The following is a 27928-nucleotide window of genomic DNA, read 5'->3' as shown; positions in this document are numbered from 1 at the left end:
CAAGATTCCTGGAGTTTTTAAAAAGCAAAGGTAAAACTTTAGTATTCAAGTGCAGAAAAATAAAATACTTAAAATATCTAATACTTGAACCCATCAGATACATAAACACACCACACAGTAGAATAAATGCCACATGCAACCAAAGCAGATCTCATGGATTTCTCAACAGCTTACCTGGAGTTTACTTACGTTGAGTCAACTAGTCTCATTCTCTCTCGTGAGGCTTTCTAATCTTCATCTTCAAAGATATTGTCTTGGAATTCTCTTCAAAGGTTGCTGTAACTTGGATATCTTCAGCAATGGTCCATTTTACAGGGTTTCAATCTCGCCTATAAAGGTTGTTCTCCAGGGTTTGAGTGCACTCAAGAATCAACTCGAGCATAATTTCAAATCTTCATCCATGCCAAACAGAGCACTGTTGCTCCAAAGGGATACCTATGTCCAATAGCCTCTTAAAGTCTGCTCTTCACAACTGTGTTCTTATGTTGGAGCCTGTTTCTGTGATTCTTTTTTTACATTGGGACCTCTTACTGTCCCTTGTCTTTGGTCCTCACCTGGGACACTTAGAATCGTAGAATCCCTACAATGCAGAAGAGGCAATTCGGTCTATTGAGTTTGCACCAGCTCTCTGATAGAGTATCTTACCCAGGTCCCCTCCCCCGTTCTATAGCTAATCCATCTAACCTACACATCTTGGGACAGTAAGTGGCAATTTAGCATTGCCGATCCACCTAAGCTGCATATCTTTGGAGTGTGGGAGGAAACCCATGCAGACACAGGGAGAATGTGCAAACTCCGCACAGACAGCCACCCAAAGCTGGAATTGAACTGATGTCCCTGGAGCTATGAGGAACCTGTGCTAACCACTGGGCCATCGTGCTGCACTTGTTGGTTCACAGACTCAAACTGACTCTTGAACTGACCTGGTGACCTATCAAAGCACTCCAAGAGGTCCCACCCTTCTTACTTGGCAGTGACAAATGAGTCTGTATCTTATACATCCTGTATCTTAGTGTTACAGTCCCTACAGACAAGTTTATATGACGTACACAATGAATGGATTTCATAACAAACCTCTTCTTGTCCTATTACCATTACAGTTAACTCTGCACCAGGAAACCTTGTCATTTAATCCCTCCTGCCCGACACACAGTCACTGGTTTCCCATTTGTTATTCTTACCCCCACCCCCACCCCACTTTCACATGCTCAGAACCTATTACTTTTAGAATGTTTCACAGTTCTGATGAATAGTCAGAGACCTGCAGCTTTAACTCAATTTCTCTCCATGGGTGCTGCCAATTTTCTTTAATAGCACACAAAGCCTTTCATCTATCTGATGAAGATATGTTTCCTCAGGGAGAGGAGATCGATCATCTTTAGCCGAGCATGTGTCAAGTTGAGTATCAAATTTAAGCTCTGCTCATGTATGTTTTGAAAGTTGTACAGATCAATTTTGGGCTGTAAAGAGTTGACACCCACTATTAGGGGTTAACAAGCTTGATATTGGTTCAGCGCTGTGTGCCTCAAGTTCAAATAGAAAATCTAGTGGAACAGAAGGCTAATGTTCTTGGCCTGATTTCTGGAACTCAACTTTTAAAACAGCTGGAATAATCATTGGACACATTGATCTTCTTGTAGACTGTAGCCATGGGAATTAAAGAGTGCCAATAACCTGAAATAAGGTAGATTAATACTTAATCCCCAGGCATGCATGTTTATTATGAAGAATCTGTCTAGACTTGCCAATTATAGAGGGAAAGAATTCATGGAAGTAGTTTATCTTGTATTTGAGGAGTAACTTGTAAATGTTTGCTTAGAAATTACTTGAATCTGAACTTTTATTCCCAATTGTTCAGCCTTTGGCCTTCATTATATCACACTTCTGTAGCTATCAACCCATCATCTACATCTTCAACTCCATTTTTGATGCCTAAGTCCTGATTAAAACCATTACTCTCTCACCATGGTCGTTACACCAGCATGGCTCTCACCTTAACTCCCTTAAGTCCAAGAGCAATAACTGAAGTGGTGGGCCAACTGGTTTAGCTGTCCACTGCCAGATCTGGCCAGACCATTTAAACACAAAAAGATCCCTTTCTCATCTGTGAAAAGTGCTCACTATTCCAGGATTACCCTGGAATTCAAAGCAAATCCCCTGACTTCTTAATTGAAAGCATATTCTTAAACCCATCTACTTTGTCTTCTCCACCTTAACCTAAACACAAAGGCACTCCTTAAAAACCAGTGTGAGAGCTCATGAAATTCTTTTGTCAGCAAGACTGATATTATCTGATGAATTGCCTGTCTTTCCATGGCCCTTCAGACCAATTCCCTGAACTTCTTTCCTTCTCATATTTTTCTCCTATCCTCTCTCGTTGTCTTTGCTAGTACTCACTTCTTGCTGTCTTGGCCATATTCCCACAAAACTACTGACGCCCAATTTTCCTCTCCAGCTGCCATGTTGTGTAATGTTGTTGGCTGCCCTGTCTTCTCTCTCTTCCCTTCAAATCTGTTCTCTTTGCCATTCCTCAAAAAAAAATCCACTGTACCTTGCAAACTCATGTCCCATTTCGAGCCTCTTTTGCTTCTCCAAAATCTTGATCATCACTACCTCCCAAATCCATACCCACACTGCCTCGATCTCTGTGCTGGAATTGGATATCGTCCCTGCCACAGTATCAAAACGGCTCTTCTGAGTCATAAATTAGTTCTGATGTGACTGTAACAAAGGTACACTATCCCTGCTCTTCCTTCTCAAAATGTTTCTCATGACTACTCTGCATCATTGCCCACCAAAGTGAGACAGCTGGGTTCCATCCTTATTTATTCCATATTTATCTAATTGTAGTCAGAAACTAGAAGCAGGAGTAGGCCTTTCAGCTCTTAAAGTGTACTCTGCCATTCATTTTGATCATGGCTCATCATTGAATTCCAATATCCTGATCCCTGTCACCGCCATATCTCTTGATCCCTTTAGCCTCAAGAGCTATATCTAGTTTTTTTTCTTGAAATCAGACAACATTTTGGCCTCAAATACTTTCTGGAGTAGTGAATTCCACATAATCACCACCCTCTGGATAAAGAAATTTCTCCTCACCTCAGTTCAAAAAGCTTTACCCACTATCCTCAAACTATGACCCGGAGTTCGAGACTCGCGCACCATTAGGAACGTTCTTTCTGAATCTCCCCTGTTCTGAGATCCCCCCTCTCCCTCCTGAACTTCAGTGAATATAAAACCAAAAGAGAAAATGCTGGAAAATCTCAACAGGTCTGGCAGCATCAGTAAGGAGAGAAGAGAACTGATGTTTCAAGTCCAGATGACCCTTTGTCAGAGCCCTGGTTGAGCTTTGACAAAGGATCATTTGGATTCAACATCAGCTCTTTTCTCTCCTGACTGCTGCCAGACCTTCAGTGAATATAATCCTAACTGACTTAGTCTCTCCTCATATGACAGACCTGCCATCCCAGGAAACAGCCTGGTAAACCTTCTCTGTACTCCCTCTATTGCAAGGATATCCTCCTTCAGATAAGGAAGGACACCAAAACTCAATACTCCAGATGTGGCCTCTCCAACAATGTATACAATTGCTGCCAAACATCCCCACCCCTAAACACAAGTCATTTCACTATGAAGGCCAACATACTATTTGCTGCCTTTACTGCTTGCAGTACCTGTGTGCTTTCTTATCTCTGCATGAGGACACCAAGATCTTACTGAATATCCACTCCTTTGAATTTACACCCATTCAAGTAATAATCTGTCCTCTATTATTGCTACCAAAGTGGATAACCTCACATTTATCCACATTATATTGTATCTGCCATGCCCACTCACTCAGCCTGTCCAAATCATGGTGAAGCATCTCTGCATCCTCCTCACAGCTCACCCTCCCACCTAACTTTGTATCATGTGCAAATTTGAGATAATACATTCCCTCTTCTAAATCATTAATACATAATGTGAACAGCTGGGGTCCTAGCACAGATCCCTTTGGAACCCTACTAATCACTGACAGCCAATAATGAAAAGACCCACTTATGCCAACTTTGTTTCCTATCTGCTGACCAGCTTTCTATCCCTCTCAAGACATTACCTGGGATCCCATGTGCTTTAACTTTACGTAGTAGTCTATTATGTGAGACCTTGTCATAAGGCTTCTGAAAGGCTAAATAAACCACGTCCACTGGTGCTCTTTGGTCAACTCTACTGGTTAAATCCTCACAGAATTTCAATAGCTTCATCCAGCATGATTTCCCTTTTGTAAATCCATGCTGACTTTGTCTGATTTATACCACTGCCTCCCAAATGCTGAATTATGAAATCCTTGATAATAGACTCCAGCAACTTCCCCAGTACTGATGTTCAGTTCTCTGGTCTACGGTTCCCTGTTTTCTCTCTACCTCTCTTTTTGAAAGCGGGCTTAGATTGGCTACCCTCCAATCTGTAGGAACCAGTCCAAAGAATTTTGGAAGAAAAACCATCATTGGATCTACTATTTCCAGGTCCACTTCCTTAACTATTCTGGGATGAAGAATATCAGGACATGGAGTTTTATCCACCTTCGATCCCATCAATTTTTCCAAAATGATTTATCTCTTTTATTTCTGTCACAAGTAGCCTTACATCAACACTGCATTGAAACTTCTGTGAAAATCCCCTAGCTGCCGCACTCTGGCACTTGTTTGGATACACCTGAGGGAAAATTTAGCTTGGCCAATGCACCTAACCAGCACTTCTTTCAGACTGTGGGAACAAACCAGAGCACCCAGAGGAAACCCACGTAGACAGAGAAAGAATGTGTAGACTCCGCAATTACCCAAGACAGAATTGAACCCGGGTCTCTGGTACTGTGAGGCAGCAGTACTAACCACTGTGCCACCGTGTCACATGGAACAACTTGAGGGAACAGAATTTGTAGTAGAAACCAAGACTATGGCTGCAGTCTTTCCAATATTTAATTGGAGGAAATTTCTGCTCATCCAGACCTGGATATAGAAAAAGCAGTTGTGAAGTGTTAGGATGTTTTAATGTGTTGAAAAGTGCTAGATAAATGATTTTTTTGCAAACAAGAGCTCAGTTGTGAACAATTGAATACAAAGTATGAGGAAATTCAGTGCAACTGTTTTCAGTAAATTGCAACTTCAGCGTGATGTATCCTTGCTGGGCCTGAGGCTATATAGCTGTCATAAATTTCAAAATACATTAGTTAAGCAGGGATTGGAACACCTGCATGGAGTGAGGGACAGACTGGGAAAAATTGGGTCAAAGGATTTTGTGTGTGGGCTAATCAGAACGGTAATGTGGCCGAAAAAAACGGAATCTCGTGTCCAAGCTAACACAAGTGAATAAGCATTTATTCCTAGGTTCCAATGCTAAACGTTCAATTATGTATTCATGCTTGAATGTTTTCTGATATATTTAAGGAACTACTAAACTGTGGAACAATTATTACATAAAAGACCAAGGCAAAAAAATGAACGAGTAAATAAATGTCAGAAGTTAGATGTATAAACTGAAGAATAGCAGGGACAGGTGAAAACCAAATGAAATCCATTTGATCGTGGTTTAGTATCAAAGGCAAATAGTGTCAGCATCAAAAATCAATAAATAGCTGTTGTAAAATAATTAAATGCAAAGAAGATGACGGCAGCAGTGCAGAATTTAAGAATTTGTGGACACTGCCCGTTCCAGATGATGGCACCCATGGGACATGTGTTCTGAATCATTTCTAGCTCTGTTATTGAGCTGGAGTGTTAATTGCTGACGTTCTGACATGTAAGAAAATGAAGAGAGAGATTGTTGTTTACTCCAGCCACAACACATCAAATGATGCAGGTAGGGAACCTAGGTACTAAATTTATAAACCAGGACCGTGAGGCATTAATGTTCAGGTTATTATCTGAACATTGGGCTAATTTAGATAAGGATAAGCTGTTTGGGAAAGTAAACATATATGGGTGGAAGATTGGACCACGAAGGAGATGTTCCAGTATGCCTGCATGTATGAGATGCCACATAAGACAGCTAAAATGCTTGGGGCCGAGATTGCATAAACTTAAGCTTGTGTTATCTTGGGCATGGAAGACAAACAGGTTGATCTAAATAAGACGTTCAGATGTGGATTGATGCAGTGAAAAGGGAGGATCCATTTCGTCTGGTGGGGGAAGTCCAGAACTGGAGTTGGGGGAGGGGTGCATAATGTCAAAATTAGAACTCCACCTTCATGGTGAAATCACAAAGCAGCCCATGCTCCCTTTTGATCTCTTTGCTGCTAACATTCTCACCTTCAGAGATTTAAAACCCACTCCACACAGTTCCAGTGTTGGAAACTAAAGCTCTGGCTCTGAATTCTGCATTGACTTTCATTGGGATAGATGCAGCTATTGGAAGATGGTGTCATGAATGTGAGTTGTGAGACTTGCAAAAAATCATCCAGCTGGAAGGGATTAACCAGCCCATAGTTTAGTATTAAAAATGATGATAGCATTGGAAGGAGCATTTGGGCTTTTAATCACTCTGTCAATCTTTCCACAACTTTACAATCTTCTCCATGAGAATGGTATAAAGATAAGCAAAATTCAAGTTTGAGTGTAATGCTTAGTTATGCTTGCAGGTCGCAAATCATTCTCTGGTCTGCTTGTTCCAATTTAACAGGAGAAATTTTTTGCTGGTGTCATCACCAACAGAACATTCAACAACTCCATGTTGTCACAGCAACAAAAATGATTTTTTTTGCTGCTAAATTCATGTAAAATAATAAATGTAGCAATTTAATTGGAAGACACTCAATTGAACCTTAAATTTAGCTTTTTTAAAGCAGTGGAATTCTGCGAATGAATTTTTGCCATATCCTGTTTATTTTAAGAGGTAATTTTCTATTATGTGGTGGTGCTATTGTTCTTGAATAGAACAGAAAATGCTGGATAAACTCAGTAGATCTGGCATAATCTGTACAGCGAGAAAGGAAGTTAACATCTCAAGTCCAATATGACTCTTTTGAACTGAAGAGGGTAGAAATGTGTAGGGTTTTCTTTTGTTGAAAGGGGAGAAGAGGGGGTCAAACAAAAGAGAAGACATTCATTGGAATTACCATCACTGAATTCTCTGCTATCAACATCCTGGGGGGTTACCATTGATGAGAAACTGAATTGGACTGAACCATCTCCCCCTTCAAAGCCTGAACACATTCTGAAAGTGGAAACAATATTTTGGAACTGCATCACTGAGTCAGTAAAGGGGGGGTAATTGTATTTGAATGGCATTACTGTTTTTTATAATCCTTTCTAATGGATTATAGTTTTTGTTTTCTAGGGCATGTATATTAAATCAACCTATGATGGATTACATGTTGTGACTGGTACAACAGAAAATGTGAGTAAGAAATTTGTTTATAATTTGAGCTTTAAATGGTAAATCTGTGATTCTGGGTATTCAACCAGGAACCTGCATGCATTAGGGTGGCACAACGGTTGGCAATGCTGTCACTCAACTCCAGGGACCTGAGCCTTGGGTGATTGTATGTATGGAGTTGCACATTCTCCACGTGTTTGCATGGGTTTCCGGGTGCTCCGATTTCCAAAGACATGCAGGTTAGGTGGATTGGTCATGATAAATTGCCCCTTAGTGTCCCGAGATAACACAGAACACTACAGCACAAACAGGCCTTTCGGCCCACAATTTGCGTCAATCATATCCATACCTACCAGGCCATAGAACTATCTGTAACTCCCAACCCCATTAAATCCCATATACTCATCCAGAAGTCTCTTAAAAGACCCCAGCGAGTCTGTCTCCTCCTCCACCGTCGGCAGCCAATTCCACTCACTCACCACCCTCTGAGTGAAAAACTTACACCTAACATCCCCTCTGTATCTGCTCCCCAGTACCTTAAACCTGTATCCTCTCGTAGCGACTGTTTCAGCCCTGGGAAATAGCCTCCGAGAATCCACCCTATCTATACCTCTCAACATTTTATAAACCTCTATCAGGTCGCCTCTCAACCTTCATCTCTCCAGGGAGAAGAGACCTCGCTCCCTCAACCTATCTTCATAAGGCATGCCTCCCAATTCAGGCAACATCCTTGTAAATCTCCTCTAGCCGTGGTAAATGTGTGGGATTACAGGGATAGGGCAGGGGAGAGAGCGTGGGTAAGATCCTCTGTCAGAGTAGATGCAGATTTGATGGACTAAATGCCTCTTCTGCACTGTAGGGATTCTGTGATGATTCTAATGTGCCTAGTGATTAGGCATTTTAGCTTTTGTAATAGTTTGACTGTGTCTGGGGTAAAAGCAAAAGCACTAATAATCCTTTGAACTGTGCATGCATAAATAAAAATCCAGCTTGCATATTTCAGAAAGTTAGTACTTTCAGGACAATATTACTTTGTAGCCACATATGTAAATTTGTTTACTGAATACTTCTACTTGCAAAAAATCCCGTAAATTAACTTAGTGTAGATGCAAGCTTGCCTACACTGTGTCATCTTGCCTTATGGCTAAACATTACCTTATAACAAAAATGAAATAAACATTATTCAAGCAAGTGCTGAGATTAACTTGTATTACACGAAACTTTCTACATAGAAAATGATGAAGTGTGACGAAAATTGAGAACTGAACCAAAGTACACAGGACAAGGAATAATACCCAAAACCTGATCAGAGGTTGGCTGAAGATGGGCCCTTTAAGGAGAAGAGGGGGGTTGGCGGTGGCGTGGTGGGGGGGGCTGCAGTCATTTATAGACTTAATTTGGGTGCTGAAAACAGGGAAAGAGTGGAAAGAGATGTGCACAAGAGACTAATGAGAGTTGTGTGGGGCACTAGTCCTGGTTGGGAGGGGAGGTGGTGAGATCCAGCCATAGGCGGTCATTGAGATTAAACTCAAAAATTATGGATATATTTAAACATCAAAGTGACTCAATAACATCTTTCTGTGCGTACATTTTGTATGTTTCTGTACATAATAACTTCACCCTTAATTGGAGATTCTGAAATTTCCCTACTAGAGATGTTAAGCTTTAATTACTCCGATTAATGCTTTCTTCCTCCTTTTGAAAATTTGAATGCCATTGATACTGAAGTCATCTTGTGCACATCCACACTCACCAGAACACTGATATTTTGGTCTGGTAGTAAAGGTCATTGAAGCAATTGTGTAAATGTAAAAATGTGCACTATACACACATGAAGATAAATTCATCTGCATTAAGCTGAGATCTGTGTAGTTGGGAAATTTGTGAGCTGTGTATTATCCGATTGTCAGTATTACCACAGCAATGATGGATCTACCTCACTGTATATTTATGTAGTGCTCTAACAAGGCGCTTTGCAGGGGCATTATACAGCAAAATATGACACCAAGCAGATTAAAGATGTACAATGGCAGATGGCCAAAAAGCAAGAAGGTACTCATTAAATATTCTAGCTTTATCTTGCACCTGAAAGCATGCGTCACTTTCTTTGTCTTAATAGGCCCCAGCCCACCTCTACTACCCACTTGGAATTTGATGGATTTTGTGTTCCTTTGTATTAACAGCCACTTTATTTTCATATAAAGAACTTCATATAAAGAACAAAATCAGCCTGGGAAACAGGCCCTTCGGCCCAACGAGCCCGCGCCGCCATCTCAACACCACCAGTCCCCCTCTCCTCCCACGACCTCTGTCTAATGTTTTATGGCCATCCAGATTGAGGGAAACTGATTTAGGGACAATTTATTCCTGCCAATCAGCCTAACAGCACATCTTTGGGGTGTGGGAGGAAACTGGAGCATCCAGAGAAAACCCACGCAAGCACGGGGAGAATGCGCAAACTCCCACAGACACCGGCCCAAATCCATGTGTCTGCACAGCAATCAGCGATAGTCACTGAGCTGTCGTCTTGCCCAGCATCTGGTCCAGTTTAGGCACACACTAACGACATGAAGCACTAGGCCAATCCTGAACAACCAAGAGCGGCCCCAGTACGACCCATCGAGTGTATTTTCCTCGTTGGACACGAGGTGGACCGACTTAAAACCTGTGAATGAAAAGAGAAAAACATTATTATCATACCATACCCATTTACATTACCAGGGACGTCCCAATGCTAACGAACCATATTTAAAACAATCTCCTATATCCACCCATCTCCAACCCAGTCATGTGCCTGTCTAAGTTATTCTTAAATGACTCTAGCGTGTTTGCCTCCACCACCTTACTTGGCAGAGCGTTCCATACCCCCACTACCCTCTGTGTGAAAAACCTCCCTCTAATATTTGTGTTGTACCTCTCCCCCCTCACCTTAAGTCCATGGCCCCTTGTCCTACGTGTCTCTATCATAGGAAATAGCTTACCTCTGTTTACTCTATCTATACCCTTCATAATCTTATATACCTCTATTAGATCCCCCCTCAGTCGGTGTCTTTCAAGGGAAAAGAGCCCCAATTTCTTCAATCTTTCATCATACCCCAGTCCTTCCATATCAGGCAACATCCTGGTAAACCTCCTCTGCACTCTCTCCAGAGTCTCCACGTCCTTCCAGTAGTAAGGCGACCAGAACTGGACGCAGTACTCCAAATGCGGCCGAACCAACGTTCTGTACAACTGCAACATTAGACTCCAGCTCTTATATTCTGTACCCCTTCCTCTAAAGGCTAACATACCATAGGCTTTCTTCACCACACTCTCCACTTGCACTGCCACCTTCAAAGACTTGTGCACTTGCACCCCCAGGTCTCGCTGCGATTCTATACTCCTTACGGGCTTACCCTTTACCATATAACTCCCCCCTACATTATTCCGGCCAAAATGCATCACCTCACATTTATCCGGATTAAACTCCATTTGCCATGTATCTGCCCAATCAACCAGCCTATCAATATCCCGCTGTATTGCCAGACACTGCTCCTCGCTGCCTGCCAATCCAGCCATCTTGGTGTCATCAGCAAATTTGCTGATCACACCACCTACTCCCTCATCCAAATCATTTATATACACTACAAAGAGAAGAGGTCCCAGTACTGAGCCCTGCGGCACCCCACTAGTGACAGACCTCCAGCTAGAAAAAGACCCCTCCACTGCTACTCTGACTCCTCTTTGCAAGCCAGTTCTCTACCCATCTAGATACCTGACCACATATCCCATGAGCTTTAATCTTCTGTACCAACCTACCATGAGGGACTTTGTCAAACGCCTTACTGAAATCCATATAGATGACATCAACGGCTCGTCCTTCGACCGTTTTTGTCACCTCCTCAAAGAATTCTACCAGATTTGTAAGGCAAGACTTCCCCTTGACAAAGCCATGCTGCGTATCCTTAATCAGATTGCAACGCTCTAAGTGCGCATACATCCTATCCCTAAGAATCCTCTCCATCAACTTACCTCCCACTGACGTTAAGCTCACCGGCCTATAGTTACCCGGGCTATCCCTTCTACCCTTTTTAAACAACAGTACCACGTTTGCTATCCTCCAGTCCTCTGGGACCTCACCTGTGTCCAAAGAAGAAACAAAGATTCGCGTCAGAGGCCCAGCAATCTCATCCCTCACCTCTCTAAGCAGCCTAGGATAAATGCAATCGGGCCCCGGAGATTTATCGGTTTTAATGCCATCTAAAAGCCCTAACACTTCTTCCCTCGTAATCGATAGATCTTTCAATTGGTCTACCGCTCCCTCAGTGACCGTACTAGACATCAAGCCCCTCTGCTTCGTGAATACCGACGCAAAGTATTCATTCAGGATCTCCCCCATTCCCTCTGCCTCTAAGCACAATTCCCCACGTCTGTCCCTGAGAGGACCGATTTTACCCCTAGCCACCCTTTTGTTCTTAAGATAGGAGTAAAACGCCTTTGGATTCTCCTTAACCCTACCTGCCAAAGCCATCTCATGCCCCCTCTTTGCTCTCCTAACTCCCCGTTTGGGGTCCCTCCTACTCTCTCAGTATTCCTCTTTGCCAGTTTTATTTTCCTTTTCACTTGCTCTGTTAATGTATTTGGTTTGATTCTGGGTCAAAGGAATCATGCATTTTATATTCTCTTTTATTTGTTTCCCATTCGATTACTTGTCTTCCAAGGAACCTGGATTTTGGTTCTTCTACCTTCTCTTTGTGGGGAATATTTCTAGCCTGTACTTGAAGCATTTCTTCCTTAAAGATCAACCATTATTTTGTTATAGTTCTTCCTGTTAGTGTTTACTTTCCTTTCACTCTGGCTAGATCCCTTCTCATCGAATTGAAGTTTGTTCTCTTCCAATCTGTTAGTCCTAGGTTAGAAATGGAGAACAGCATGCAGCAATCTAATCTAAAGCTTTTACAATTTACTGGTTACTGGGGAGGGTTTAAACTAACTTGATGGAAACCAGGAGTTAATACTACAGAGAAATGCCACAGTGTGCCGAATAATGAGAATACTGGAGTTTAAAAAAAGAGTGAGCTATTACGGGAGGTTAGAATAAGAGGGGATATAATAAAGTCAAAATTAAGATTACCATGCATGAATGTGAACGGGTGGGGTGTGGTAAGTATGATTGGTGAACAGTAAGAACAGATAACCATGTGAAAATATGATGTGACTATAATAGAAATATGGTTTAAAGGAGGATGGGACTGGGTATTAAATGTTTCTGCATACAGATATTCAGGAAGGATAGAGAAGGCAGGAAAGAGAGAGGGATGGCAGGATTTATTTGAGGAAACATTACATTGCTGAAGAGGAGGGTGTCCTAGACAGGGTCAAAGACAGAATCTATTTGGCTAGAGTTGAGAAACAAAAAAACTTGATAGTCTATAAGTCACCATATGGAGGGAAGGATATAGAGGAACTTTGCAAGGAAGTTACAGAGAAAAGCAAGAATTATAGAATAGTCATAATGGGGAACTTTAATTATCTAGGTATAAACTGGATATTAGTAGTGTAAGGAGCAGAGAGAAAGAGTTCCTAGAATGTGCTGAGGAAATTTTTGTACGATATGTTTCCAGTCCATTGGGGAAGGAGGCACTTGGGAATGAGGTGGGCCAAGTAGATTAAGTATCAGTAAGGGAACATAGAGGAAATAGTGACCATTGTATCATGAAAGTTTATATTGGCTATAGAAAAGGACCAGGAGCAATCTGGGGTAGGGGAGGGGGATGTCAAGCAATCTACCTTTGAGATAAGAATGGATCTTGCCCAGATCAACTGGAAACAAAAATTAGGCAAAAGTAACTGAAGAAGACCTCTGACATAGTCAAGTTAGATTCCTACAAACAGGTTCCCTGCATGAGGAGGGGAAAGATGTGAGATTAAGATGATAAGCCAGAAAGTACGCCTATTCAGTTGAGAATCAGGCTGAATATAAAGGGTTTGGAGGGAAATTGAATAAGCAAAGTGAGTGTATGTGACAATACTGGCAGCTAAGGGAATCCAAAAATTTTCTATAAGCTTAGACATTTTTGAGAATGTGACTAAACACATTGACGAATGAAGAGCAGTAGATGTAGTTTATATGGACTTCAGCAAGACATTTTGATAAGGTGCCCCATGCAAGGCTTATTGAGAAAGTGAGGGAGCATGGGATCCAAGGGGACACTGCTTTATGGATTCAGAACTGGCTTGCCCACAGAATGATGTGGGTATGCCGGCGTTGGACTGGCGTAAACACAGTAAAAAGTCTGACAACACCAGGTTTTAGTCCAACCTATTTAAATAGGTTGGACTAAAACCTGGTGTTGCCCACAGAAGTCAGTGGTTGTGGATGGGTCATTTTCTGCACGGAGGTTGGTCACCAGTGGAGTGCCCCTGGGATCTGTTCTGGGACCCTTGCTCTGTGATTTTTATAAATGACCTGGATGAGGAAGTGGAGGGATGGTTTGGTAAGTTTGCTGATGACACAAAGGTTGGAGGTGTTGTGGGTAGTGTGGAGGGGTGTCAGAAATTTCAACGAGATATAGATAGAATGCAAGACTGGGCGGAGAAGTGGCAGGTGGACTTCAACCCAGATAAGTATGTGGTGATTCATTTTGGCAGGTCAAATAGGATGACAGAATATAATATTAAGGGTAAGACACTTGGCAGTGTGGAAGATCAGAAGGATCTTGGGGTCCGGGTTCATAGGACGCTCAAAGCAGCTTCGCAGGTTGAGGCTGTGGTTAAAGCATATGGTGTTCTGGCCTTCATCAATCGAGGAATTGAGTTTAGGAGTCGGGAGATAGTGCTGCAACTGTATAAGACCCTGGTCAGACCCCACTTGGAGTACTGCGCTCAGTTCTGGTCACCTCATTACAGAAAAAATGTGGAAGCCATAGGGTGCAGAGGAGATTTACAAGAATGTTGCCTGGATTGGGTGGCATGCCTTATGAGGATAGGTTGAGAGAGCTCGGTCTTTTCTCCTTGGAGAGATGAAGGATGAGAGGTGACCTGATAGAGGTGTATAAAATGTTGAGAGGTATTGATCGAGTGGATTCTCAGAGGCTTTTTCCCACGGCTGAAATGGTTGCCACAAGAGGACACAGTTTAGGGTGCTTGGGAGTAGGTACAGAGGAGATGTCGGGGTAAGTTTTTCACTCAGAGGGTGATGGGTGCGTGGATTCGGCTGCCGGTAGTGGTGGTGGAGGCGGATTCAATAGGGTCTTAAGAACATAAGAACATAAGAAATAGGAGCAGGAGTAGGCCATCTAGCCCTTCGAGCCTGCCCCGCCATTCAATAAGATCATGGCTGATCTGTTGTGGCTCAGTTCCACTTTCCCGCCCTCTCCCCATAACCCTTAATCCCCTCTCTTATCAAGAACCCATCAACCCGCTTCTTAAAAATATTTAGCGAGGCAGCCTCCACCACTTCAACGGGCAGAGAATTCCAGAGATTCACCACCCTTTGAGTGAAGAAGTTCCTCCTCAACTCCGTTCTAAACCGCCTCCCCTTTATCTTGAGGCTGTGCCCCCTAGTCCTACTGTCTTTTTTGAGCGGGAAGAGTCTCTCCACCTCTATCCTATCCATCCCATTCATCATCTTATACGTCTCAATGAGATCTCCCCTCATTCTTCTAAACTCTAACGAGTACAAGCCTAGTTTATTCAGCTTCTCCTCATAGCTCAATCCCCTCAACTCCGGTATCAGCCTAGTAAACCTCCTCTGCACTCCCTCCAGGGCCAAAATATCCTTGCGCAGGTGCGGCGCCCAAAACTGCACACAGTACTCCAGCTGCGGCCTCACCAATGCCCTATACAGCTGCAGCAAGACCTCCCTACTTTTATATTCAATCCCCCTCGCTATGAAGGCCAGCATCCCATTCGCCTTCCTGACCACCTGCTGCACCTGCAAGCTGGGTTTTTGCGACTCATGCACAAGGACCCCGAGGTCCCTCTGCACCGTCGCCTGCTGCAGTTTTTCGCCACGTAAGTAATAGTCCTTCCTACCATTCTTCCTACCAAAGTGGACCACCTCACACTTGCCAACATTAAATTCCATTTGCCATTTCCTGGCCCATTCGCCCAGCCTATCTAGATCCTTCTGCAGACTCTCCACACCCTCCGCACAATTTGCCTTTCCCCCAATCTTGGTGTCATCAGCAAATTTCGACACCCTGCACTCGGTTCCCTCCTCCAGATCATCTATATAAATGGTAAATAGCTGAGGCCCCAGCACCGACCCCTGGGGCACCCCACTAGTCACCAACCGCCAATCCGAATAGCACCCATTGACCCCCATTCTCTGCCTCCTATTTGACAACCAATCCTCTATCCACGCTAACACCCTACCCCCAACTCCATGTCCCCTGACCTTCTGCAATAACCTCTTGTGAGGTACCTTGTCAAACGCCTTCTGAAAATCCAGAAAGACCACATCCACCGGCTCTCCTCTATCCACTGCCCTAGACACATCCTCATAGAACTCCAGTAAATTTGTCAGACACGACTTCCCTTTAATGAAACCGTGTTGCGTCCGCCCTATCAAGCAATTCCCTTCAAGATGCCTCGCAATTTCCTCCTTAATGACGGATTCTAACATTTTACCTACCACAGACGTTAAACTAACCGGCCTATAATTCCCCGCCTTTTGCCTGGCACCCTTCTTAAACAACGGCGTAACATTAGCCGTTTTCCAATCTTCCGGCACTTCCCCGGAATCCAGCGACGTCTGGAAAATAACCACCAAGGCATCCACTATCACCTCCGCCATTTCTTTCAGAACCCTCGGATGCATTCCATCCGGTCCTGGGGACTTGTCCACAATCAGCCCCTCCAGTCTGTCGAGCACCACCTCTCTAGTAACAGTAATGTCATTAAGACCCTCCATTCCTACCACCTTTCCATCGCTAACACCCGGCAAATTATTCACGTCCTCCTCCGTGAAGACAGAAACAAAAAAGTTATTCAAGACCTTAGCCATATCCCCATCCCCTACCACTAGCTCCCCTTTCTCATCCTCTAAAGGACCAACGTTCACCCTAGCCAGCCTCTTCCTTTTTATATATTTATAAAAACTCTTGCTATCCTTTTTTATATTAAGTGCTAGCCCAGCCTCATAGCTTCTCCTACCCTCCTTTATCAACTTCTTTGTCAATCTTTGTTGACATTTAAACCTTTCCCAATCCTCTTCTCGCCCACTACTCTTAGCTACTCTAAATTCCTCCGCTTTTAATTTAACACTTTCCTTCACCTCCTTCGTTATCCACGGCTTATTACCTCTCTTCCTACTGTCCTTTTTAACCATCGGAATAAATTTCTGCTGAGCACCAAGAAAGATCTCCTTAAAGATCCTCCACTGCTCCTCAGCAGACCTACCTTCCAACGCACTCCCCCAGTCCACATTCGCCAATTCTTCTCTCATCCTACCATACTCCCCTCTATTCAAACAAAGGACGCGTGTCCGGGAACCCACTTTCTCCTCCTCCATCTGCACCAGAAACTCCACCATACAATGATCACTCTCTCCAAGAGGATCCTTCACCGCAAGGTCCCTAATTCTACCCGCCTCATTACATAGCACCAGATCCAAGATAGCTCGCTCCCTCGTCGGCTCCAACACACACTGTTCAAGGAAATTATCCCGGCAGCATTCCAAGAACTCCTCCTCGAGCCCACCTCGTCCAACATGGGTCGACCAATCAATATGCAGATTGAAATCTCCCATAACTACTGCCGTCCCATTCCTGCACGCCGCACTTATTTGCGTGTTAACAGCCCGCCCCACCTCCAGATCATTATTCGGGGGCCTATAGACGACACCCACCAGCATCTTCCTCCCTTTGCTGTTCCTAATCTCCACCCACAACGATTCCACGTTCTGCTCTTTGGCTCCGATATCATCCCTTGCTACCACCTTGATACTATCCTTAATCAGCAGAGCTACGCCACCCCCTCTTTCCTCCTGCCTATCCTTCCTAAACACTTGATAGCTCTTCTAAGAGACTTTTGGATAAGTTCATGGAACTTAGTAAAATAGAGGGTTATAGGTAAGCTGAGTAGGTAGGGACACATTTGGCACAACTTGGGAGCCGAAGGGCTTGTTTGTGCTGTAGTTTTTCTACTTCTGAAAGGTGTAGGAGGGCCATTTTGGGACTCAAAGGGGATTTACACATGGAACTTGGGGGAGCAAAGCTGATATACAAAATGGATACTCTATATCTGCCTTTAGTAAGGAAGATGCTGCCCAGATCATAGTGAAAGTGAAGTAGTTCAGACACTTGACAGGTTTGAAATTGATAAAAAGATATTGGATAGGCTGACTATAGTTAACAGTTGATAAGGTACAAGGACCAGATGAGATGCAGCCCATGATATTGACCAAAATGTCCATGGAGAAACTGTGAAGGTACTAATCATAATTTTCCAATCCTCCTTAGGCTTGGATGTCCTAGAGGAGTGGAGAATTGTTGATGTTACGCCCCTGTTTAAGAAAGGATGTAAAGATAAGCCCAGCAACTATTGACCAGTCAACTTGATCTTGATTATGGGGAAGCATAAATGTTAATTCGGGACAGAATTAAGATCACTTAGGCACCTTTCGGTTAAATAAAGGTAGCCAGCAAAAGGCCAAATTGTGTGTTAAACTTTGCTTGTGTTTTTTGCTGAGGTAACATGAATATGGGCAATACTGTTGAATGGGACTTCCAAAAGGTACTCGACAGTGCCAAAAGGACATAGACAAGTTGGTAGAATGGTGGCCAGATGAAAGTTGATGACAAGGCTATGGCAGGTGGGGATCTAGAAACTATCATTATCACAAAAGAGGTCATGTTAGGCAAGCTAATGGGGCTAAAGCTAGACAAGTCTCATGGCCCTGAGGGAATGCATCCCAGGGTACAAAAAGAGATGGTGGGTGAAATAGCAAATGCACTTGTGGTAATTTACCAAAATTTGCTGGGCTCTGGGGTGGTCCCCGGAGATTGGAAAACAGCAAATGTGATGCCATGGCTTTAAAAAAAGGTTGGACAAAAGATAGGCTGGTTAGCTTAACTTCTGTAATAAGTAAAATGCTTCAATCTATCATCAAGGAAGAGAAGATGAAACATCTGGATATAAATTGTCCCATTGGGAAGACACAGCATGGGTTCATAAAGGGCAAGTCATGTTTGACTAATTTGGTGGAATTTTTTGAGAACGTTGTGTGCAGTGGACAATGGGGAATGAGTAGATGTGTTGTATCTGGATTTCCAGAAGGCATTTGACCAGGTGCCGCTTCAAAGGCTGCTGTAGAAGATAAAGGTGCAAGGTGTTACGGGGAATGTATTAGCATGGATAGAGGATTGGTTAACTAACAGAAAGCAATGAGTGGGGGTAAATGGGTGTTTTTCTGGTTGGCACTTCGTGATTAGTGGTGTGCCTCGAGTATCGGCGTTGGCACCTGCAATTGTTCACAATTTACATATATGCTTTGGTGTTGGGGACCAAGTATAGTATGTCAAAATTCATAGATGACATTAAAATGAGTGGTAGAGCAAAGTGTACAGAAGATGCTGAAAGTCTGCAAAGGGATATAGATAGTCTAAGTGAGTGAGCAAGAGTCTGGCAGATGGAGAACAATGTTGGTAAATGTGAAGTCATCCATTTTGGTAGGAATAACAGCAAAATGGACTATTATTTAAATGGTAAGAAATTACAGCATGCTGCTGTGCAGAGAGACTGGGTGTCCTTGTATATGAATCACAAAAAGTTGGTTTGCAGGTGCAGCACCTAATTAAGAAGGGAAGTGGAATTTTGACCTTCATTACTAAAGGGATGGAGTTTAAAAACAGCAAGATTATGTTGCACCTGCATAAGGTGCTGGTGAGGCCACACCTGGAGTACAATGTATAATTTTGGTCTCCTGACTTGAGAAATGATGTACTGGCACTGGAGGGGGTGCAGAGGAGATTCACTAGGTTGATTCCGGAGTTGAGAAGGTTGGCTTATGAGGAGAGACTGAGTACACTGGGACTATACTCGTTGGAATTCAGAAGAATGAAGGGAGATCTTGTAGAAACATATAAGATTATGAAGGGAATAGATAAGATAGAAGCAGGGAAGTTGTTTCCACTGGCGGACGAAACTAGAACTAGAGGCCATAGCTCAAAATAAGAGGAAACAGATTTACAACTGAGTTAAGGAGGAGTTTCTTCTGGTTTTTCTCAGTGGGAGTTCAGAGAAGAATCTCCCACACTCTGTGCACGATAGAGGCCACCAGCATGAATATGATTAAGTTTCAGGGAGAGCGGTCTATCGCTGCTGGAAAGGCTGAAATCAGCATGCTGAGTGGGCCACTGAGAATGCATCGATCTGTCAGTGCTGAGTCCAGCGCATGCACAGTGGCCCTGCACTGATGGCCTCCTGTTTGCTGGCCAGCCCCCGTGACCCCTGTAACGGCAGCTCTCCCTCCTCATGGCCTGCCACTATCTGCGGACCTCCCCTCCTCCTCCAAGCGGGCTGACTGCCCTGATCGCTGGCCTCCTTCCTTCCCCCCACTGATCTCTGCAGAGTGGCAGCAGGAACCCCACCCCCAACAATTGCCCCGAAGGGCAGTGCCAAAAGGGCAGCACTATGTCCAGTGGGCAATGCCAATGTGCCCCCTGGGAATTGTTATGGGCACAGGCTGGCAATGCCCAGGGGGTACCCCTTACCATTACACAACCCACTGGGGCACCCCAATTATCTCTCCCCTCCCACCCCTTCCACTCCAGTGGAGTCGGGCCATTAGCTCCTGAAAATGGGGAGCTACTGTAATCCCCGCTAGAGTGAAATATTCTGGCGGGGTGGGGAAGATGCTAGCAAGTCCAGGGTCCACTAACCATATTTGAATTATATTACAATGACTATGTAAATAGTGATTGCCTCTTCCCACTGATTTCCAGTGCAGAGCGGACTGGCAGAGAAATCTGGCACTAGGAGATGCAAACAGGGCACAAATGCTTGCGTGAACCCCGTGAATCAGCTGATACGAGAATCTCCCGGCCCACTGCACTAAAATATCAGTGCAATGGGATGGGAGAATCACAGTCACGATGGAATTTCCTCTCCTTTAATAAACCAATCATCATAGAATCATAGAACCCTACAGTGCAGAAAGAGGCCATTCAGCCTATCGAGTCTGCACCAACCACAATCCCACCCAGGCTCTACCCCCATATGCCTACATATTTTACCCATTAATCCCTCTAACCTACGCATCTCAGGACATTAAGGGGCAATTTTAGCTTGGCTAAAATTCAACCTAACCTGCACATCTTTGGACTGTGGGAGGAAACTGGAGTACCTGGAGGAAACCCACGCAGACACGAGGAGAACATGCAAACTTCATACAGAGGGTGACCCAAACCGGGAATCGAACCCAGGCCCCTGGAGCTGTGAAGCAGCAGTGCTAACCGCTGCTACCATGCTGCCCATGGCTTATCATAATTATCACAGTGAGGCTTATCATAATTATAAAGGGGAAAGTTATAAGACAGTAACTTAGAGAAATGCATGCTTCAGCAACAGAAAGCAGAATTGAATTTAGAAGTATCCTTCATTTTCAGCATTCACACGTACTGACACTACATCTCTGTAGTCTTTAAATGCAGTCTTTGCTTTAAGTTAGCAAAGAAGAATGGTTTGTTTGCTGTTCAAGTGCAATTGGTGTGGTTATGACTCTTTTTTGGGTGCCCAATATCAGCACCAATTATTCCAAAATTAGGTATTCTACTTGGTCCAATAGCATTTAATCTGCCTGGTTGACATGAAGGTATTTCTTTAGGGTGGGTTCCCCAGCTGAAACCATGTTGAATTATTATAAGTGCTGGTGAAGCATATTCTTGTGGCTGGAGGAGCTTTTACAAACATACGGCGGTACTTCTGTCTTTGTCTGTTATTTCTACAACTTGCATCTTTTGTGCTCATGATCCTGACCCAGATGTTCTTGCTGAGCCAGGAATTCTTTTCTGCTCTTAAACTGCGGAATCTGAAACGCTGTGCAGGTTTTGTTGTAATTGATCCCCTTAGTTGTTTCTTGGCCAGGAGGAAGACTGTAATCCAGTAACATTGACGCAAAAACTAACTTCTTTTAAAGCTTCACATTGTAGCCGTGACTGCAATTTGTTGAAAACAATACCTTTTCTGAGTTGAATGTACTTGGCGATCTCCAGGTTTTCTGATTCTGTGGATATATAGCACCAGTCCTCTTTTGTTTTCCACTTTTTATTTTTAAATAAAGTTTTTGTTAACAAAGACTATTAATTTTTTTAATATTTGTTTTGTCTGAGCTTTTCGGGTTTCTGGCTGAAAAGGAAATGATTTGAGAATGTCTTTGTTTCCTACAAAATGGAGAAGAGTTCTTCTAGTTCAGTTTTGGGGTATTTCCCTTTTTCTTTCCAACCCTGAGGATAATATCTAGAAGTGTATTTCCAATGCAGGGGGCTTAAATTGTGATCATGAGCACAAAATCCCAACACAATCCCTCATAGCATTGGGCACTTGGTCCAATTGTAGCACCCCTACTGATTGAAACAGGATTGAACATTTAGTCAATGTATTTCAGATCCACTTTTCCATGCATGTAGGTGTTAGGCCTTAATGTAAGCTGCCTTTATCTTTTGTTCCTTTTTTCCATGCAGATAGTTTAAACCCTTTTGCTAAGTGAGGTAGTGTGAGGGATGCAGACACTGCTCTCAACCTATCACAAAAAGTAACACTTTTTAAAAATAAAATGCAGCTATTGGTTAATCTGTCAATTTTTACTATTGCAATTAAACAGCAGCTTTTAAGCAATCAGCTGACTTTGACATCAAAATATCAATGAAGCTCGCTGGAGGAATTCAAGCTTATTTGGCACCTTTGAATTCTTGCATTTTATTCCAATATTGGAGGAATAGCATGTTTTCAAATCTGAAATTTTTGTAAAGATTATTTGGTTATCCACAACTCCAGAAAAACACGACTTAAACTTTTCTCTCCAGGTTGAAGTTGAGCCGCCAGTGTCTGGAAGGAAACCAGCAGTTTGACAAATTGACGTTAATAGGATAAAGTCTGAATTGCTGTGATCTGGTTAGCAGCCAATTGTTTTCAAAGCTCATCGTTGTGGAAAAAATGAACTGAAAACCAGTCAAGTTAAGCATAGAAATGGGACTTGAGAATTCTGGCATGTCAACAGTATTTGTAATTTTTGTGGCTGCATCAAGTTGTCAGTCACTGTGGGGGATTATTTCTAATGTTTTTCCTTCTCTGCTTTTCAGTCACCTGCAGATCAATCACACAAGATTCACGCCGGTGATGAGGTTATTCAGGTCAATCAGCAGACTGTGGTAAGTACAAATAGGTAAATGAAACACTTTATTTAGATCCACTGTAACAGATAACGAATGAATGGCTCCACATTTAAGCTTATTCTTGCATCTATAGTTTATCATTTGATCTGAAGGGTGCCGTGGTGCCTGAATAATTCATTCTTCTAAAGGTTTCAGTGTTTCTATCTTGATGGCATGAAGGTACAGTGGATAAAGTCTGAAGCACAGGTCTCCTTTTGATTTCAGAAATTCCACTGTCACCATATCTTTTGTACGACGGGCGACCTCATGTAACCTATTAATAAACCCTATGCCATCCTACAGGTTTGTTTCTGTTCTACAGGTTTTACAGAAAACACAAGCACAGCATGGAGCAAGACCAGAACAACTGAAAACACTTTTTGCCAAGTTGCAGAGGGAGGCACAACAAATACAGGTTGAGACCAGGCTGCTGATGACCTGCCTATCCCACACTGAGACATTTGGTTGCTCAGTGTTTTGTTTAGCCTCAGACCAGGATAGTTCACGGTTGGGTTCCTGACCTGAACTGAAATAACTGATCGTCAGGCAACAATTCAGCTGCTACAGCTAACCATCCCTTCACTGAGAGAAAGGGTTGGGGCTGAGGAAAGAGGTGAAGGAAAGTTGAGAGCCTTGAATTTTCCTTCTGACTTGCTTGTAAGCGATCTTTATTGTTTTGTTTAAGGATAATGATTTGTAAGAAATTTAAGTAGCATAAAGGTAGAGTGCCCTCTGCATTAACCTCTGTTACCTGTAGTGCTCTCTCACTCACATAGCAAAGTGGGAAGCGGACACCTGGAACTCATGCACACAACTTAGTTTAACCTTCATTCTGAGCTGAGCTTTATAATGTTTGCTTGGCTGTCCTAATCCACTGCAGAAGTTAGTGTTTTCCTTTGGGTTTATGCTGTTCCTTTTGCAAAGTGAACCACCCAAATGACTTGTGCGGTGCAAGTGAAGTTTGACTTGGGAGAGTTACATATGAACATGGTGTTGCGACATGAATTTGTAAGCCAGAAAGTTTGGTTCTGCTGTACTTGGTTTTTCAGCACTGAGAAACATTTTTGTCTCAGACACTCTACTGTGTGTACACAGACTCCCCATAGAATTCCTACAGCGCAGAAGGAAGCAATTCAGCCCACTGCGTGCAATAGCTAAGACCAGTCCCACCACGCCAACATTGCAATGTGAGAAATCACCTTGTCCCTGATTGTTTTCCGTTGGCTGTTTGATGGTTTTTGGAATTGTTTTTAGTTGCTGAAGTCTATAAGGTGGGGTATGGCATGTGCTGAATGGTTTTAGCCTGACTGCAAGGATTCTACATGACCACTTGCTTGCAGACATGGGTGCAGTAATATGAAGCCCTTCAGACTGCAGCATGACAGAGAATGCACAGAGGAGAAAAAGCAGATCGGGTTGCTTGAAGATCAAAGAGGATGTGTGCATGAGGGAAAGATGGGCTCTTGGTAGAAATCCACGTTTGCCCAGAATGCTCAGGGAACAATTTTCTACTTGAACCTCAGTGACAAAGATATGGTGGGAGTAACTGCCCTTGAAATCAAGACAACATTTGGCCAAGTGTGGCACACTGAACCATACAAAGTTTGAAGTCAGAGGGAATTGGGGATATCCTTCTCTGCTTTTTATACTCCACTGAATCGTACCAAGTACAAAAGACAATAATTATGGTAGTTGAAGGCCAATCATCTCAGTCCCTAGGCTCTGGTACAGGTGTTCCTCGGGGTAGTCCTTGGTTCAATCCTCTTTAGCTGCTTCATCGGTGGTCTTCCTTCTGTCATAAGATCAGAAGTGGAGAATGTTTGCTGATGACTGCATTGCATTTAGTACCATTTGAGTAGTAACTGTCCATATGGAGCAAGACCAGAACAACATTTAGGCTTGGACTGGTAAGTGACCATCACCAAGAAGAGAGAATCTAACCATCTCCTCTTAACATTGAATAATATTGTCATCACTGAATTCCCCACTGTCAACATCCTGGAGATTCATTGACCAGAAACTGAACTAAATACTCTGGCTACAAGAGCAGGTCAGAGACAGGGAATTCTGCGTTAGCTAACTCACCTTTGAGTCCCTAAGGTCTGTCCACCATCTGCAAGGCGTAAGTCAGATATAATAGAATGCCCTGCATAATGAGTGCAGCTCCAACAACATTCAGGAAGCTTGATGATATCCAGGACAAAGTAACCTGTTTGATCTATTGAAGAATCCCTGCAAGGGGAAGGAGGCCAATCGGCCCATTGAATCTGCATTGACTCTCCAAAAGAATATCTTACCCCCTTACTGAAGTCTGCTGCCTGATACAGCCATGATGGAAAGCTCAGACCATGGTTGGGATAGCATTGCCAGTGATATATTCCTGACCTCTTATGCTTTTGCCTCCTTCCAGGTGGAAGCTGGCAATTATTTGTAACATCTCATAGTTTGCTATCCATCGTTGCAGAAAGGAGGTTACTGAGGGTCTGTGTTCCAAGAAAGCAGAATGTTTCATTGCTATCTTGCAAGAGAAGTATGCAGAGTGAGAATGTATCTTCCTGAGAATTCCAGTTTTCCATGGTGGTGAATGGCCTTAATTTACATACACATCACTTCGCTGGTGTCACATGTTAACTCTTGAGATGCACTGAAATCAAAAGGGGTTCACTCCCTCCGCATCCAGCTCATGTGCAACAATGATCTTGTCTTTAATCAGCTTTGTGCATTTTTTGAGCTTTTTAACTGTGTCCTGGTGCTACTACAGAATGCTATACAAGTAATTGTTTTATGCCTGGCACCCTAGAAGGCCTGGTTGGTCCGGCCGACTAGCAGCAACAGGGGCACTGTCAAGAGTGGCAGGCCCCATTTGAGCACTGGTATCTGTAGCCTTGGGTGGCAGCAGTCTGAGCTTGCATGATGACAACTGAACCTAACATGAATTTGTCACATGAAATAATACAAGAAATGTATTGAAAGAGTAAAGAAGGCTAATAAATTTTGAGTAATTCTCACATCAATTTTGGAAAAACTGTTCCATCCAGAGAGTAACATCTTTGATTTTGTAGAAGAGAATGAAATGTTTAATGTTTCTTATGAAAACATTATGGATATTGAATCAATTTAAAGTAACTTACATTGTATAGTAAGCTACATCTTCTGTGTTACAAGGTCGGGTGGCAGCTGAAAAATCTTGTTGCAAAACTTCGTGAAGATCCTGCAGGTGTGGTGCTTTTGTTGAAAAAACGGCCAGCGAACACATGCAATTTTACCCCTGCTCCTCTGAAGAACATGCGCTGGAAACCAGCAGCTGTGCAGGTAATAAATATTTGACTAGAGTGTTTACAGATCCATTCTGAATGGTAGTATTTGCAAGTGCCAATGTTTGGGCTTAATATTGTGCTAAATGCTAGTCTAGTCATCTATATTATAGCACTGTTTGTGGGATATGCTATGTCCAAATCAGTTGCTGCATTTCCTATATTACCACGGTGATTGTGTTTCAAATCAGTTCATTGGCAGCGGAGTGCTTCAGGATATCATAAAGTCATGAAAAACACTGCATAAATTCAAGTTTGCTCTTTACTTGAGCTTCAAATGGTTTATTTCTAATTAACTGATCTTATAGGGAATTGCAGATTCATTTTTAGTCCAGTATTGCAGAAGGGGCCATTCGGCCTATCAAATCTGCACTGACTCTCCGAAAGAGCATCTTCCCCAGGCTCAGTGTATCAAAAGTTTTTGCTTCACAAAGAACCAAGGGTGCAGTATAGAGAAACATTTTATGGTTAAAATTAATTGAATGTCAAATTATAATCAACAAAAGCAACTTTTAGAAAGTTTGTATTATTCTGAAGAGAAAGAGAATGTTAAAAGCTGTCCCACAGATGTAGAGAAAGTTGTGAAATGCTTCCTGTTCTTGGCTGGCATCCAATCAGGAACTGACATAGAACAAACCCATGCTATTGATCTCCTTTAACCAAACTCCCATACATCCCACTTTCTCCTCCTTGTTGCACATAAAACAAGGTCTTGCCTTTAAAGAGTTTCTCACTGCTTTGTTTTTCTATCCAGACCAGCCCTCCACAAACTGCAACTCCATCAACAGCCAGCACGATGGAGATGACGCAAAAGAAAGAAAAACCTGCTATTAAGGATTTGTACATCCCACCACCACCAGCTGTTCCATATACTCCGCGGTATGAAAAACCCATGAAATCTCAGAACAAAAGGCTTTTTGTGTCATTAAAGCTGACACACAACTGTAATGGATCCATACACAATATATATTTCACATTAGAAGCTGAGCGTTAGTGATGAATTTCGAATAGCCATGAGAAAATTTGCTAACTACAATGTGAAAATCAGCTGCTACCAATTAACCATTTGGATATTTAGCCTTTTACTTTATCATGGTTAAAAGATGGTGCTGACTTGATCAGAGAGAGAGCTTGATCTGGATTTGAATTTGATCCTTTCCATTTGCTGCAGCCTGTAAACAAGAATGAAAAACTAGACAAAATTTGTTCTGTAATCCTGGCCTGATGGTGCAGTGATAGAACACAATGCCACGATTTGGAAATGGTCCCCTTCACACTGTGTGAAAGAGATGCTAGATAATTTAAAAAAGGACAAGTATTGTGGGCAAAGGTTACACAATGTGATAACTAATTCATGTGCATATTTCATTGATGGAACTCATTGTTTTTTTTTTTAACTCCATAACGTGATCTGGCTTCTTTAAGATTAACTTTGTAACTCTGTAGCTCGTCCATTCATTTTTTAACCCAAAAATTATAACCTGGGAATAGCTATAGTGAATAGTGTCAATTTCTTGTTACTCCTCTAAACGTCATTCTTTGGGACGCCATCTACAGAAAACCAGGTTTGCACTCTAATGTCCAATGTGCAGCTTGGGCCCTGTTAGAGTTTGACCATTAGCTGTGGTAATTTGCTTTGAGCTGACATAGAGACCTGCTCAGAATGAATAAGCTGAAACCATTGGCTTCGTGGGCCAATTATGCTGTTGAGGGTTGTTTAAAGTAGTTTGGCAGGGGGTGAGGAGCCGGAACGAAACATTGGAGAGGCCAAGCAAGCTGCAGGTGGACTGAGTGAGGTAAATTGCACTAGAATAGAGGACTGGAGGAGTGGGAGAACAGATGGGGTAAGGAAGGTAAATAAGAGGCATCCTAAGATGGGTTTGATGTTCCTTTGCATTATTGCAT

General features: G+C 42.9%; 1 protein-coding gene across 3 annotated transcripts in view; it reads left to right on the top strand.

Moving 5' to 3' along the window:
- Nucleotides 1-27928, top strand: part of cnksr3 (cnksr family member 3) — a 153614-nt gene that overhangs the window by 111742 nt on the left and 13944 nt on the right. For all 3 annotated transcript variants that reach the window (XM_080200342.1, XM_080200344.1, XM_080200343.1), the window contains 4 exons: nt 7315-7374; nt 22638-22706; nt 25875-26021; nt 26778-26902. In XM_080200342.1, the coding sequence (XP_080056468.1) occupies nt 7315-7374; nt 22638-22706; nt 25875-26021; nt 26778-26902 (401 nt within the window). The remainder of the gene's footprint in view (nt 1-7314; nt 7375-22637; nt 22707-25874; nt 26022-26777; nt 26903-27928) is intronic.

The sequence above is a fragment of the Carcharhinus amblyrhynchos genome, chromosome 12 (genome assembly GCF_965287045.1).
Source record: "Carcharhinus amblyrhynchos chromosome 12, sCarAmb.v2.hapA, whole genome shotgun sequence".
Classification (NCBI taxonomy): Eukaryota; Metazoa; Chordata; class Chondrichthyes; order Carcharhiniformes; family Carcharhinidae; genus Carcharhinus; species Carcharhinus amblyrhynchos.
This window is presented reverse-complemented; position numbering and strand designations above follow the sequence as displayed.